The sequence below is a fragment of the Solanum verrucosum genome, unplaced genomic scaffold, assembly GCF_900185275.1.
Source record: "Solanum verrucosum unplaced genomic scaffold, falcon-dt-bn FXZP01000236.1, whole genome shotgun sequence".
Lineage (NCBI taxonomy): Eukaryota > Viridiplantae > Streptophyta > Magnoliopsida > Solanales > Solanaceae > Solanum > Solanum verrucosum.
Genome location: NW_026020806.1, coordinates 132775 through 149109, shown reverse-complemented (window position 1 = coordinate 149109; position 16335 = coordinate 132775). Strand labels below are relative to the sequence as shown.

General features: G+C 31.9%; 1 protein-coding gene and 1 pseudogene across 1 annotated transcript; both read left to right on the top strand.

The window, feature by feature from the left end:
• Positions 1 to 3789: 3789 nt before the first annotated feature.
• Positions 3790 to 6386, top strand: LOC125813163 (loganic acid O-methyltransferase-like). The gene is made up of 3 exons (XM_049492651.1): positions 3790 to 3858; positions 5180 to 5797; positions 6048 to 6386. Exons 1-3 carry the CDS (start codon positions 3790 to 3792, stop codon positions 6384 to 6386), a joined length of 1026 nt encoding a protein of 341 aa, XP_049348608.1.
• A 2812-nt stretch (positions 6387 to 9198) lies between these two features.
• On the top strand, positions 9199 to 11524 carry LOC125813184 (uncharacterized; annotated as a pseudogene).
• The last annotated feature ends 4811 nt before the right edge of the window (positions 11525 to 16335 follow it).

Sequence of the window (16335 nt, the reverse complement as noted above, 5' to 3'; positions counted from 1 at the left end):
GAGATCCTTCATATCATGAAACATAACTCTTGAATTCATAATTCACATTCAAGAGAGAGTTAAGAGTAGAGTTCAAGAAAGCCTTTGAGTTCAATTGTGAATCCTTTGAGATCAACAATCAATTCGAACTAAGTTTGAGTAAGTAAGTAAGAGAATAAGAAGAGTCGCATACATGAGTTCCATGTAGTTGTGTAGACCTTCGAGTCGGGTCGTTCATGCCCATAAATTCCGATTGAACGCCATAAATTGAGTATCATTGAGAGAAGTAGTATCTTCAAGTTCCAAGTCTCGAGTATTGAGTTCCCAATCCCCTTTGAGCTTATATTGCAAATCATGGGACTATTACATGTTACCCATGAAGTCTTTGAGTTGAATTGTTCATGCCCATAATTCCGCATAAACCCTATGAGTCGAGCAGTCATGAGATGAGAAGTATCCTTGAGTTGAGTAGTTCATGCTCATAATTCCGCATGAACCCTCTGAGTTGAGCATTCTTTAAATGAGTAGTATCATTGAAGTTCTTGAGTTCCAAGTATTGAGTTCTATCTATGGTTATTGAAAACCTTGCATTGAGTCGTTCAAGTTCATAATTCAGCGTGAACTATATTTTAAGAAGTCTTTTACAAATGTTTAAACTTTGTATGAAGACTTAAGCTTAGAAGTTGAGTAAAGAATAAGAGTAAAGTTCATTTTCTTTAAAATGATATATAGGAACTAAGTATTCCTAAGAGTAAATATTTTCATATTTAAGATGAGAGGATACTGAGATTTCCCAAAGAGTTTTGAGCAAGAAAAGGAACATCGATTCCAAGAGAGCTTTTAAGCTAAGTTTTGAGTAATTATCTTAAACCAAAGAAAGAAGTTGTTTTAAAATAGATGAGCTAAGTATAATTTTGGGAGTAGTATTGAGCACCGATATGGGGATGCGAGTTCATATTAACTCAAATCTCCATAAATCATGTAGCCATTATGGGTATTAATGGGTCATACTTTTTAGATGATCACATGATCCACTAAGTTAAGCATTCTATATGACGGCAAAGTATAGGACAGTTCTGGCAGCGTGGGCAAGACGTTGTATTACTACTTAGGCTCATAGTGGTAGTTGTCAGTTAGAGAAACTCAAACATAAACTATATTATTTTATTATATAAGTAAAGTTAAGTTTGTTATTGCATTTTCTTTAAAAAAACTAAGTTGTTTTTACTGTTTTATAGCTTTTCATTATATTGCATGTGTATTATTGCTTTATATTGAGTTGAGTATCCAGAGTTGAGTACCCAGAGTCGAGTATCATATCTTTGAGTTGAGTATCACATCTTTGAGTTGAGTATCTTATCCTTGAGTTGAGTATCTTATTCTTGAGTTGAGTTGAGTGAGTTTGAAAAGAGGTAAGTATGTTTACTTTTTTATCAAGTTTCAAGCTTATGTTTATGCTTTAGAATTTCTCTTATATGCTCGTACATTCCACGTACTGAGCCATTTGGCCTGCATCTTCTCATGATGCAGACACATGTATTCAGGATCATCAACAGTAGATTCATTGATACATCCGGGAGTTCGAGTTAGCTATGGTGAGCCTCCTTGTTTCCGGAGGATTTCATTTACTTTTCAGTTTAGTCAGGATGTCGTGGGTCTTGTCCCGACTTCCATCTTTATCAGTTAGAGGCTTCATAGATAGTCAGTATAGTTGAGAAGTCTGTATTTTTCATGTATTTTATTAAATGTTTTAAAGACTTAAGTTGCCTATTTTATGGCGAGTTGAATAATTTATTTTTATTCAGTTTTCTTTTGAGTTAAAGCTTATGTGTTTAAGTTTCATGAATTTTATTCAATTTTTAAGTTTTTGCATGCTTGAGTTAGTCTTCCGCTTGTAGTCAACCAGGATGAGGGTTCGCTTGGGGACCAGCAATGGTCTTCGAGTGTCGGCCACGTCCAGGGTGTAGGCTCGGATCGTGACATACAAGCTAGATGATCCACTTCCGAGACTTGGGTTCAAATCAAGCTGGAGTGTTTATTTCACTATTTTTATTTTAAGTTTATCTTAGAGCTCATAATTAAGTTAAGGTAATATCGATGCACCCGAAGTCTTCAAATCATGAGTTTGCCTGTGATTATATGAACTTTCGTTTATATCATGAATATATATTAAGCAAGTTGACTTGGATTTCGTTGGTTCATTTGGTTCACATGTTAGTTATATGAATTATGATGCAAGTTGTTTATAAGTGAATAATAGTTATAAATAAATTTATGAAAAGATTAAAAGTTCGTAACTTAGGATTTTTTATATGTAATGTATTTTTTATCTTAAAAGTTGATTACTTCTGATTTTATATTGGAAGTATTTTTCGTTTTCATGACTTCAACCAACAAATTGTTTTCATAATATAATAATCTCAATTTTATACCACTAAATAGACATCAGATAAATTCATACATTTGAATAATTCTAAGTCTATTTTAAAGTGAAAAATGCTTCATTTACTCTTTAATTATTATTTATAAGAAATAATAATCAATACGAAAAGATCCCACGAGATTTTGTTATCTCAATTATTCAAGTCGTGTCATCAAGTTATATATTTTCATATATTGTATAATTATATTCAGATTATTTATCATAAACAATTTATAATAGTAGTATATGTTAATAATATATATACTTAATTGGTGTCTATATACTAGATACAAAATAGTACGTATACAATATACATATACTTCCTCTGTTCCAATTTATGTAGCTTAATTGAAATACAAGATCCAAATTTCTAAACATTGATTGTGAATTTGAATTTTAAGTTTTGAAATAATATTTAGATATTTAAAAACAATGTAAAAGTACTATAAATCACAATAATTGTCAAGTAAAAACAATATTTTTTTCATAAGTAAACTTGTTAAAAATAATATAAATATTAAACTATCAAAATAAGCATGAGCTCTATGATATTCTATCGGTAAATGATATATACCATGTGTCTCATATTATACCGCAATAATATATTTTAATTGTTATTGTTTTGGTATCTAAGATCTAGAATAAGTTTTTCTTTTTTTTCACTCGGTTCCTGGAGCCCACATTGGAGCCCCGACTAAATTTTAATAGGAAAAATTACTTAAATACACAACACTTCTTTACTTATTCTCAATATTTCCTTATTTTTTTACTAAAATACAAAAATCCCTTATTTTCCCCCAATTTAACTTAATCGGATACTTTATTAGTTTAAGTATCCGCCCGTTATTAATTAAAGTATCCGCGCTGCTATATTATGCATCCGTCCGTTAATTAAGTATATGTGCTGCTAACAACTTAATAATTTAAGTATCCGCCCGTTATTAATTAAAGTATCCCTGCTGCTATATTATGCATCCGCCTGTTAATTAAGTATCTGTGCTGCTAACAACTTAATAATTTAAGTATACGCCCGTTATTAATTAAAGTATCCGCGCTGCTATATTAAGTATCCACATTGCTATATTATGTATCCGAAAAATACTAAAAATAGGGATTTTTGGTAATTAATAAAAGAGTAGGGAAAGGAATAATTTCTTTCTTATAGTATGTCATTTGCCTAATTTTTACATTTTAATATCACACAGTGCAGGGCCCATTTGAGGGTGATGCTCCCAACATGACTTTTTTCATATTCAGGACTCGAACCCGACACTTCTGGTTAAGGATGAAGCAACCCCACCACTAAATCCAGAAAGGGTGGAGTTAAAGAGTGCAAAATCCATATATATAAGAACACATTATGAGTGAAGAGAACACATTGAACCAAAATGACAACATCTTTTCCCATGAATGCTGGTGATGATCCTTACAGCTACTCCAAAAACTCCCAATTGCAGGTATTGATTTCTTGTCTTCAACTTATATATATCAACTGTTTTGAGCAAAGGCTCATCTATGTCATCGTCGTATGAGAAAAAGTAAGTCCATATGATTATTTTTTAACTCCAATTTTGTAAAATCATTTTTTTACTTACCTCAATGGTGCATGTTAATTTAGCCTATCCGTTAATAACCAACTGTTTTTAGCAATGCAATTACCCACAATACGAATTAAAATTGATGTTCAATTACGCACACTCCTAAGATTTCCTTCTTACTTGTTGAAACTCCTTGATCTTCGCTTGTGTTAACAACTTATTATTGATAATCTAAATCTCTCAAATATACGTTTATGTTAAATCGATTAACCAAATTTACAAAAGTTTAGTACGTGAGTTCACTTCGTGAGTTGAATTTCCAACTTCTTCAATTCTTCACGAAATCACCTCAAATTTCAAGAGTAGCTTAAGATACCAAAACTCAATATCTTTTAAACTTGAATTCAACCTAACTCAACAAGACTCACTTGAAATTTCTTCAACGTTTCAAAACTTCGACATCCTTTAATGATAAAATTTTCTCCGCAAGATCACTTGAAATTTTGAACATAAACTCAAGAAAACAATAGAGAACAATTGTTTTTTTAGAAATAACAACAAAAACACGAATCAAAGCAGATTTTGTGAAATTTTAAGACTAATTTCATTTTTTTAAATATGGGTGAGTTTTTTTTTAACTCCATAAATGATATTAGAATTTTGGTTTTTGCTGTAAAAAGAATTAAAATTAATGATGTGGACGAAATTTGAAAGGTATTAAAAGTTGTTTGGGGTCTTGTTGGGGTAAAATATGGTTTTGGAAAACCAAAGTTTAAATATAATGACATGAATGAACATTTTCTCAAACGACAATGACATAGATAAGTCAATTTTTTAACGGATGACATAAATGCATCTTTTCTCAAAGTTCAATAGCATATTTGAGCCTTTTTCCAACTCTAAATTAAGAATTCATCAAGCACCATGATGGGTAATGCAACACTTTGCCTATGGCAGTCCACAAGGGGGTGGCATGGTCTGGATTGGATGACGCATGCATGATGGAGTTAGTTAAGAAAAAAATTGTGTCCTTTCTATTACTAGTTGTAGTTTTTAATATAATGGTAAGCGCTTGATCCTAAATGCACACCATACATCAATATATTGTTTGTACAGTAACTAAATTTATCCACGGTGACAATAAAATGCAATATATTATTTATGTCATATTAAATTTACTGTACGAACTTTACCCCCTATAATAGTAAAATAAGTAAATTTTATCTGTTATTGAATGCAGAAAGAAGTGTTAGATAATGCAAAGGAGATGGTGAGAGATGCAATTATTCGAAAGCTTGACATCAAAATCCTGTTATCTTCTTCAAACACATTTCGTATTACAGAGTTGGGATGTTCAATTGGACCAAACACTTTTAGTGCAATGCAACATGTTGTAGAAGCTTTAAAGGAAAAATACAAAAATAATATTCCTGAATTCCAAATATTCTTCAATGATCATGTCACCAATGATTTCAACACCCTCTTTCGATCACTACCTATTGATCGATCCTACTATGCATTTGGAGTTTCAGGATCTTTCCATGGTAGATTATTTCCATCGCGATCAATACATTTTGCTCATTGTTCTACTTCTATACATTGGTTATCTAAGACTCCAAAAGAGTTGTTAGATGAGAAATCTCCATCATGGAACAAGGGTTTGATTCATTATATAGGTGCTTCAAATATTGAAGTAATGAATGCTTATGTTGCTCAATTTGAAAAGGACATGGAAATGTTCTTCAATGCAAGAGCTGAGGAAATTGTTCCTGGTGGAATGATGCTTCTAATTTCACCACAATTAAGTGAATGTCTCTTGAAATTTTTTGGTTCTAGTCTTATGGCTTTGGTGAACGAGGTAGGTAGTGAAATTACTTGGTACTTCATCCATTTCAATTTGTTTGTCTGGTTAACCTTTTAATTTCAACTTTCCTTTTTGATACAGTCAGCGTATTTTTAGTTTAAGACCATAAGATTCAAAGTCTTCTTTACTTTTTTAAACTTCGTATCAAATAACAACCAGACAAACAAATTGAAACAGAAGAACTAGTTAGATATAGCCATACATTTACAATAATTGAGGTTTCTTTCTTCTTTTTTTTCCACAGGGTAAGTTAGATGAGTCTTTAGTTAACTCATTCAATGTGCCAGTGTATTTTCCCTCTATTGAAGACATGACTAAAGTGGTGGAGAAAAATGATTGTTTTAGCATAGAGAGAATAGAGTTAACACATCCCACGTCAAAGCTTGTGGATGAGGCTGATGCAAAGACTTTAATGATAAACCTAAGGGCTGTTTTAGAAGGACTTTTCATCAATCATTTTGGGAGAGAAATAGCAAAAGAAGCTTTTACAAGGACTATTCTCAAAAGCGATGAGATTTCAGCATGGATGAAAATAAATTACAAGAAAGCATGTCAATTATTTATCGCTTTAAAGCGTAAATGAATTTCTATGGAGGAATGTACTATATATATTATATAACTCGATTCTATCGAGCAATGTGATATATCTAATGTACACTTGTTGGCTTGTAATTTTTTATCCTTCCTTCTACACTATTTCAGCATTAAATGTTATGTTTGGGATTAATCTGTCATTTTGATTTTCATTCAATTTTAGTATGTTTAGTTTGAATAAAATGAAAATCATTAAAGTGTCGTATTTTTAGGATTTAATTTTTTTTGGTATTTTTACTCTCTTTAAACAAAAAGTAAAATAAAAAAGAGAGCCAATAATCTTTTGCCACTTGGCGTGAAGATTTCATCTTATCCATGTCTAACAAACTTTATAGGCTTAAGTCATCCACAGCCACTCAAAGTTGTCCGGATATTTCACTTAAACATCTCTACTAGAGTCTGTACCTATTGAACACTTATATTATTCAAAACTAGTACCTATTAAACATTTTTCGTTGATGTTGCATGGGAAGTGCAGTACACATACATTCAGAGCGTGAGAGACTTTTTTTTACTTTTTTTTATATCTCTTTCTTATTCTTTCTTCCTTAATTAAACCTGACGTAACTACTTCCACCACCATTTCCACCGATATTGCTGCCACCATCCATCCTTCTCTTTCTCTCTTATTGTCAACCATCTCATTCTCTCCTTCACCACTACCATATTCATCTGGAAAGCACCCCTACCATTTTCAAGAATTAAAAATTTCAACCTGAAATTGAGTTTCCTCCGGTACCAAGCACACAAACGAGATAAACAGAAGCAAATGGAAGTGAGTTCAGCTAATGTAATTTTGAAATTCCTTTTTCAGAAATAAGTATTTTTTTCTTCTGAAAACAACTTAATTCCTTCATTAACGGTTTAATTTTTTTCCGTAAAAAAGACGAACAAAGGGATGAAAATGAAGAAATTAAATAAGTGTTGATTTCAAACAAACAATTTCAGAAATTCTTTTGTAGAGTTGAAAAAATTCTTCACTGAAACATATCAATTTCACCATTAATGGTTTCTTTGAAACTGAGAAGATTAAAACAGGGATAAAAATGAAGAAATAGAACAAGGATATGTAGTTTGTTATTTCAATTTTTTTTTCTTTAAAATCAAATATGGAAAAGGAAAAGTTGAACGAAGAGACCCGATGGTGGCTCAAAGGTCCATGGGTGGACAAAGACTTCTTTTCCTTTTTTTTTTTTTTTAAATTATAATTTTTAATAAATATTTTGGCTCAAAATGTCATATGTACGTTATTCATTCGTCAAATTGCTACATCAGCGCGAGTGTATTACACATCTCTTATCCTTGTAGTTATTTGTTAAAAAAATGTTCAAATGGTTCAAATTCGAGCTGGTGTAGGTGTTCAATAGGTATAAGGTTAGATTGAGGTGTCTAAGCAGGGGCGGCTCAACGTAATTGGGGGCCTTAAGCTTAGAAGTTGAGTAAAGAATAAGAGTAAAGTTCATTTTATTTAAAATGATATATGAGAACTAAGTATTCCCAAGAGTAAATGTTTTCACATTTAAGATGAGAGGATACTGAGATTTCCAAAAGAGTTTTGAGCAAGAAAGGGAACATCGATTCCAAAAGAGCTAAGTTTTGAGTAATTATCTTAAACCAAAGAAAGAAGTTTTTTAAAAATATATGAGCTAAGTATATTTTTGGGAGTAGTATTGAGCCCCGATATGGGGATGCGAGTTCATATTAACTCAAGTCTCCATAAACCATGTAGCCATCATGGGTATTAATGGGTCATACTTTTTAGATGATCACATAAGTTAAGCTAGTGGATCCATTAAGTTAAGCGTTCTATTTGACGGCAAAGTATAGGATAGTTCTGGCAGCGTGGGCAAGACGTTGTATCACCACTTAGGCTTATAGTAGTGGTTGTCGGTTAGAGAAACTCCCACATAAACTATATTATTTTATTATATAAGTAAAATTGAGTTTGTTATTGCATTTTCTTTAGCGAACTAAGTTGTTTTTACTGTTTTATAAAGCTTTTCATTATATTGCATGTGAATTGTTGTTTTATATTGAGTTGAGTATCCAGAGTTGAGTACCCAAAGTCGAGTATCATATCTTTGAGTTGAGTATCAAATCTTTGAGTTGAGTATCTTATCCTTGAGTTGAGTATCTTATTCTTGAGTTGAGTTGAGTGAGTTTGAAAAGAGGTAAGTATGTTTCCATTTTTATCAAGTTTCAAGCTTATGTTTATGCTTTAGAATTTCTCTTACATGCTCGTACATTCCACATACTGAGTCATTTGGCCTGCATCTTCTGATGATGCAGACACATATATTTAGGATCATCAACAGTAGATTCGTTGATACATCCGGGAGTTCGAGTTAGCTATGGTGAGCCTCCTTCACTACAAGAAAGTAGAGATATGACGACATTTATTTGGTGACATTTGAAATAAATGTCAAAAAATAAAGAATTTATTGACATTTATGAACAAATATCGCAAAAACAATGACATTTGATGCAAAATGTCATTAAAATAATGACATTTGATGCAAAATGTCATTAGTTGGTCAGAATCGTCACTCTTTTATGACATTTGACATCAAATGTCGAATATATTATGACATTTTGCAACAAATGTCTTTACTTTTAGTAACATTTTGAAAAAATGTTGTTAAAATAATGACATTTTGCAACAACTGTCGTTTCTTTTATTGACATTTTGTGATAATGTTGTTAAAAGAACGGCATTTTATACAAATGTCCAATATAATAAGACATTTGTTGGTAAGTGTCATTATTTTTAATGGTATTTGGAAAACAATGTCGTTAAAATAATGATATTTGCCAACAAAGGTCTACATTATTACAAATGTTTCACATGTCATACTATTAATCGTTAATTACCGTCATTTACATTTATTGTTTGAAATATGAATCTTTTTAAATTTATTTGTCATTCTTTATACGACAAAGATATGAATTCACCCCTGAACTACACGATTAATCACAAATTTACCTTGTATTTAAAAAGTCTCAGTTTTACTTTCCTTATTATCAAAACGACTCAATTGCCCTTATGGGTTAATGTTTGTACAACAACATATATATATAAAGGAGAAATTCTGACCATTAATAAAGTTCAAGGACCAATTTAAATAATTCGCAAAGTTTGAAGGAAAAATCATTTAAATCCTACACCCTAGCTAACTAAATAGTTTTAAAAAATAACTTATATAATAGTTAAAACAACTTAATAATATTTTTTATAGTTAGGAGGAAAGTAAAATAATTTTCCCACGATCGATGGTTTGCCTCCATAAATATTGACGGATTTCAATAAAAAATAAAGAAAATGTTTATTACAGAAGAAGTATCCAAAATAAGGCAAAGTCAAATATATTAAAGAAATAAAATTGGGTCGTGTCACATGAAGTCCATGTTAAAACTTTGAATGTACAAAGCCAAAGTTTCCTAGTTTAAAATTTCCTTAGTGAGAGCGGGGAGCAGTCTAAGCGATCTGGGGTCCCACTATGATGCACTCGGGATGGGGAAAAGATGGTGGCATTTTACATGTTGAGTTGAATGATCTTGGCCAACCTATTGGGCCAGAAGGATGTAGATTGAGTTCAAAACTTGGCGTCTTAGCACGAAATGGCATTTTAGCTCCATTAAATCATAAAGATTGGAGGCTTCTGCCTGATCTCTACAAGAACAAGATATGGACAGATATAAAGGTTCCTAGAAAAAGAAAAAAAATATTAAGATATTTATTATTTTTGTAATATTCTAATATAAATATGTTATATATTGATGCTTGTAGGAAAATATTGATGCAACTGAGGATATGAAGCGTATTTTGATGATGTCAGTTGGATCTAAATGGAGAGAATGGAAGCATGAAGCAAAAAGTAGTGGTTATGACTCATACACCAATGATGTTGAACTCTTAGCTAATCGTCCAGATAGGGTTGAAGAAGATCAATGGCGTGCACTAGTACATTATTGGAGCTCAACTGATGCAAAGGTATTCTCTCATCATCAATCATCTTCTGATATGACATGGAGTTTAGACTATTCTCAAATGGGTAGAGTTATATCTAACTTTTTCAGAAAAAGAGTGAGAGGAACAAAGAAAGTCGGACGAAGTTGACTATGCCACACACATCAGGAAGAAAGAGTTATTCTCAAATTATAGATAATGTATAACATAATCATTATTTACTTTCTACAATTATATACTAATGCACGTTTTTAAAATATTTATGTTTCAATCTCTTACAATTCAAACAGATGACAAAGGAGAAGGGTGTAAAACCAACTCGTATCGATGTGTTCAAAAAAACACATACGAAAAAGAACAATGAACCAATAAATGAAAAAGCTAGTGAGTTATGGTAAATTCTCATTCTTTATAAATGTACAGTACTTTATTCCATCAATATTTTATCAACTATATCTTGCTTTATTTTTCTTTTATAAAGAAAGAAATGAATGATCTTGTTGAGGTATACCCTGAGTTAAATGTACCTGGAAGTGCTCCAAATGATGTGAACTCACAAGTAATGGGGCCAGACACTCATGGAAATGTTCGAACTCTAGGAAAAGGAGCAGCTCCAAGTTTTGTTTATGGCCCGTTATACAAGCGATCCCAAAATGAGCAAAGAGATTTTGATAAAAGAGTTGAGATAGAAGTTCAAAAAGTAACCTCTACTCTGAAAATTGAGATGGAGGAAAAGTTATTTGAAGCGAAAGAAGAAATTGAAGTGATGGATAAGAAGTTATCGAAAACAGAGGAAGATATGGAAATGATGAAGAAAAAATTATCTGAAGCAAATATGAGTATGGAAGAAAAAATAGATGATAAAGTAAAAGCAGGGATACTAGCATATGTAGATTCTTTGGGTATTACTCTTGGCTCAAATAGAAAATCATTTAGTAATGAGCAGGTAAATAAATGTGTTCACAAAATATTCATTTTAGAAAGTATTGCTATTTGGTTTTTTTAAATATAATATTTTGTCTCTTTTGTGATAGGTTTCTAATAAATCTATTGAAGATCGCCAACAATCATTATCGCCCGTTTCAGTTGTTGACCCGAAAAAGGTGAGTTGTAGCTTTGTTTTGATTATATCTTTGCGTAATTATACTACAATAGCTTGATAAAGTATTGGTACCTGACTTATGTGAAATGCAAGCAATTGATTGCAACATCAACAGTGTATACACTTTATGACCCACAAAGCACCCCAATCTATGCATTTTTTCACTAATTCTTGCATCTCATATATACGAGTGACTCTATTTGTACTTAGATACACAAATATACACCAATATTTGGAATCAGCTAAGCCATCTTGTATCAAAGTTGCGATATAAAAAGGAGAAGAATGTGATTCACATACCTGGATAGTATCAGTCCAAAATAAAGCTATACCTCCTGATAATCCCATCGGCTCCACAGTTATAGCGTACACCATATTTACTTGTCTTTGTACCCTTTTAACCGTGCTTTCTCTGTTTTTTGTTTCACATAAGAAAATCATACTTGGAGAGTGAAGATGCATTGTTTCCAGTTTATCCTTTTTTTCCCTTAATTCTGATTGTCATTCCTTAATTTCTTAAACTTATTATTTTCATTACAATGTTCAAATGCTAACGACTGAGATAAGCACTCAGAATAAGCCTCTAAAGAAGAAATACATACCTGATCTTTTGTTCCAGCTTGTATGGTATTGATTCCTTTATGACCTTCGATTTGATTAGCGATTATGATACCCTGGTTAATATTTTTTGTCAGGTCCTTTGTATTCATCTGGGCAGCATCTTATCAAGTGGTAGTTTTGAGCACTTATCCTCCTCCCCCTAATCAATATCCAAAATTTGGGTCTTATTAGCAACAAAAGTTCCCCCTTCTGATTCATAAGGTTCTATCTCCATATATAGGCTGCAATTGGTTTGATTCTTTTTTGTGCAAGGAATCCTCCTCATTTTCCTTAAGACCTGCAGTTTCTTTGCATTCATTTTTGACATAATATATGGGCATTATCTTTCTTTATACCCATGTGTGTATTATTCGAGTCAACTCCTTGTATGTGTATCAATCTTTTTCCACTTCCTACATCTCTTTTCCCCTCAATTAACTTGGAATTTTTATTTTTCATCAGATTATGCCCCTCAGTACTATGTACTACTTTGATAATTTGCAGAAGCCAAATGATTCTCTGCTTTTATCCATGCCCCAACTGATCCTTTTTTAGTGTGTCTGACCGTATATCCTAACTGTTGCAATCTTCTACTATATCTGCCCATGATTTGTGTCCGCTGCTTAAGGGGGGATGATTTCTAGTAGTCGCTGAAGCCTACAAAACAATATTCCATTGTTTTTGTGCTTCAACTTTTGAAATTTGTCCATCCTTATTCCTTTGCTTTACTGTTTTATTGATTTCTTACCCGATATTAACTTCCTCTTGGATACGATTGTAGATTTTTTCTTCTGTCCTTGATGAGTGTTTCCCTGAGTGGACTGTGCTTTTGTGATAAAAATAATTGGTTCAAAAATATGTCACATGGATGCCTTAGAAATTTTCCTTCAAAGAGCAGCTGGACACAACTAGTACATTCCATAATCACTGTTACCCGAACATCTTTCCCCTTGGCCATGAACCTCCTTTCAATTTATTATTCACTCAACTCTCACTAACAATAAAAAGTTTAAATTGCCAATGGATTGCATAGATAAGTTTCTAATGATAATTGACTGATTAGTTAAGTGACCGGTACTCTGTTTCTTAGTTTTTTGATAACAAACTTTGCACAGGGCTTACTGATTTAACACTTCTAGGAACAAAAATAGGAGCTGCAGGGTTCAATATGCTATGCATATGGCGAGAAGTGAACCTCACTTCCTCTTCCTCAATTTGTTAATTACTTCCTGATTAGCGATAACCATTTTAGAAGTAGTTAGGTTGATCTCATACACTAGATTATCCAAAAGAGCATCACAATTGTTGAGATACGAAACCTCTTTTTGAACTGTTGCTCGAGCAGTTGAGTTTTTTAATTTGACGGCCTATAGTTTGCTGCATTGTCTTACGAATTGGTGAACCCATTCTAACATCTGGAGAGTTTATTTTGTCACCAAAGTCCAATTTGAATTTTGTACCAATTTCACTTCAGCCACATTGTTAGATTATTGTACTTGTTCCACATAATTTTTGATAGACCCCCCATAACTAAATCTTGATTAATTACACTAGCATCAGTCAACCTAGCGCGTTTCACCTACATTTTCACCCGACTTAGCCGAAACCGTAGCCAACTGATCCCTTTGGCCATCACTTGTTGACTGAACTTGGACCACCAAATCATGTTCATCATCAGAAGTAACATCTCTGTTTCTAGACTTTATTTGTATAATTGCATCTAAAAGTAACACTGAACAAAATCACTTTGGTTGTTGGAAATGAGCTTGTTTAAAAGAGGATTGAGTCTACTAGTAAGCTTTTGGAAACTATTTTGTTCCCAATCAGCCATATGATCATCAATATCTCCTATAACTTACTGGTAAGCTTTTGAGAATGAAGTATCCACATGGAGTTTCTAGAAATCTTAGTATTTCAGGTGTCCTAAACAATATCATAAAACCAAGGATGAGTAACCCAAAAATTCAGAAACTTAAAATATTTGATGAAGGATTGTTGAATGTTGTGACTTTTCAGGAGTAGGGGCCTATGATCGGAGCATATCCTTGCCAAGTGTCTAACTAATTAAGTTGTTTTGTAAGCTCTTAATCCAAGAATCATTAAGGAAGATTCTACTGATTCTCTTCCAAATTTTGTTACCCAGTCTTCTGTTGTTACATCAGGTGCATTTAGAGCTTGAAAAACCATTATCAATAAGACCACAAGATTCCTACTACAAATAAAATCAAGGCTGATCTTATACGTTCTTTGAGGCTTACCACCAAGTTTTGCTTCAGTGTCAGAAATCACATTGAAGTCCCCTCCCGCACACCAAGGAGCATCAATCATAAGACTTTGATTTGTCAAGATGCTCCACAGTTCACTACTTTCAGCATATTCACATTTAGCATAGATTGCAGATACAAGAAATCTTATAACCCACACCATTGTTCACATTTAGGGTAATAATTTTGTTTTCATTAGCAACTATACTGGTTTGGCTGTTAAAATTCCAAAAGCACCATATTTGCCCATTATTATTAGAAAGACACTGTTGGAAACCCAAAAATCTTTTGTACCCCTCTATTTTTTCTTTTAACATAAAAGGTTCAAATATTTCAACAGAGTTTGTTTGGTGTTTGATAATCAACCCTTTTAGTCTGTGATAGGCGCATTTTGTTCTGATCCCCCTTATGTTCCAGAAGATTGTATTATTTATTAAAACATTAGGAAGGTGGAGGATCTTTCTTACCTCTACCGTTAGTAGAAGTGGAGGCCATGTTTCTGCGTTTTCTGTCACAATTCCCGTGTCACAAAAACATTAGGAAGGTGGAGTATCTTTATTAGATTTTGTTTAACTTGTATTTTCGATATCGTGATGAGATTCCTCATCAGTAAAGTAACTATTTTGTCGGTTGTGTTATACACTTGACATGAGCATTTGTTTCATCCGAGGCTTTAGCTTGTGTAAGTGGATAATTAAACTCGTTTCTGAAATTCATGCCCACAACAAGATTCAAATCCTTTTGCATCTGCCTCCTTTTCCTCATTAACTTTTATTTTCTCCAAAATTCTACAATTTATCATTGAGTGTCCTAGCTTCTTACAATGCTTGCAATACTTGAGAGTACCTAAATCTAATTTATTTTATAAGATAGTACTATAAGGGATAACATTTATTTAGCCGTTTACCTATCTTAACAGATTTGTTAAGTTTTGTATTTTGTAAACTATTAAATTAAACAATCTAATGTTTCTTCACAGGAAAACACGGTCCGGAAGACAGGAAGAAGTGCAGTTGGCCAAGGAAAAAAGAAGTGGGTAAGTCGGAAAAAATTACAAGACAACATTTTTTGGAGAAACATCTATAATTATTGTTATTTCATTGATTCTTCGATCGTTTGTTGTAGAGAAAATTATTATTTTTAATTCACAATTTGTTCTGGTTAAAAAGGAAATAATTTCATTTATTCATAATTCTTTTTTTTGTGTGAATTTTTTTGTACAGAATTTTTGAAGGGGAACGATTGAGGTGATCAATTACTAGCAACAAGATGCTTGATCTGTGGATTGATGGTTTTACAAAGCTATTTCATATTTTATTCAAGAAATTAAGAGAGCTAATCCAATTAGGAGTTGATAAAATGTGAAAAACAGGTGGTTTTGAAATTATTAGCATCTAGTTAGATTTCAATTTTACTTGAGATAGAACACATTATTTACTTTGAGATCATTTATCTTTTACATGACACTTACTATATTGCGACTTTGCTATTTGATTATATTATTAAAATTCATTTGATTTATGTATAATTTAAGTTTGTGTTAGAATAAAAATTATAGAGAGCTTTAGTATTGATATTTTAAAAAATTTGGTGCTGCTATTAATCTAAATAAAGAAAAATTTAAAGAAAATTTGCAAAATATTATATAAATGTCACTAATTTTTACGACATTTAACATTTTATTTGCTAACATTGGTTAAAATGTCAAAACTTTATTGTGACATTTTATATAAGCCCAAAGTAAATGTCGTAAAGAAACTTTTATCAACATTAATCTAAATGTTAGAAATTTAAAGTGATGTTTAGTAAATGTCGGAGATTTCTTATCCACATTTACCGAAATGCAGAAAATAAATGTCATAAATTACTAATTGACATTTCTCTAAATGACACAAAATAAATGTCATATATTTACTATCAACATTTACCTTAATGTTGCAAAATGAATGTTGTAAAATTATTGTTGACATTTATCAAAATGTCAAAAATAAATGTCATAAATTTC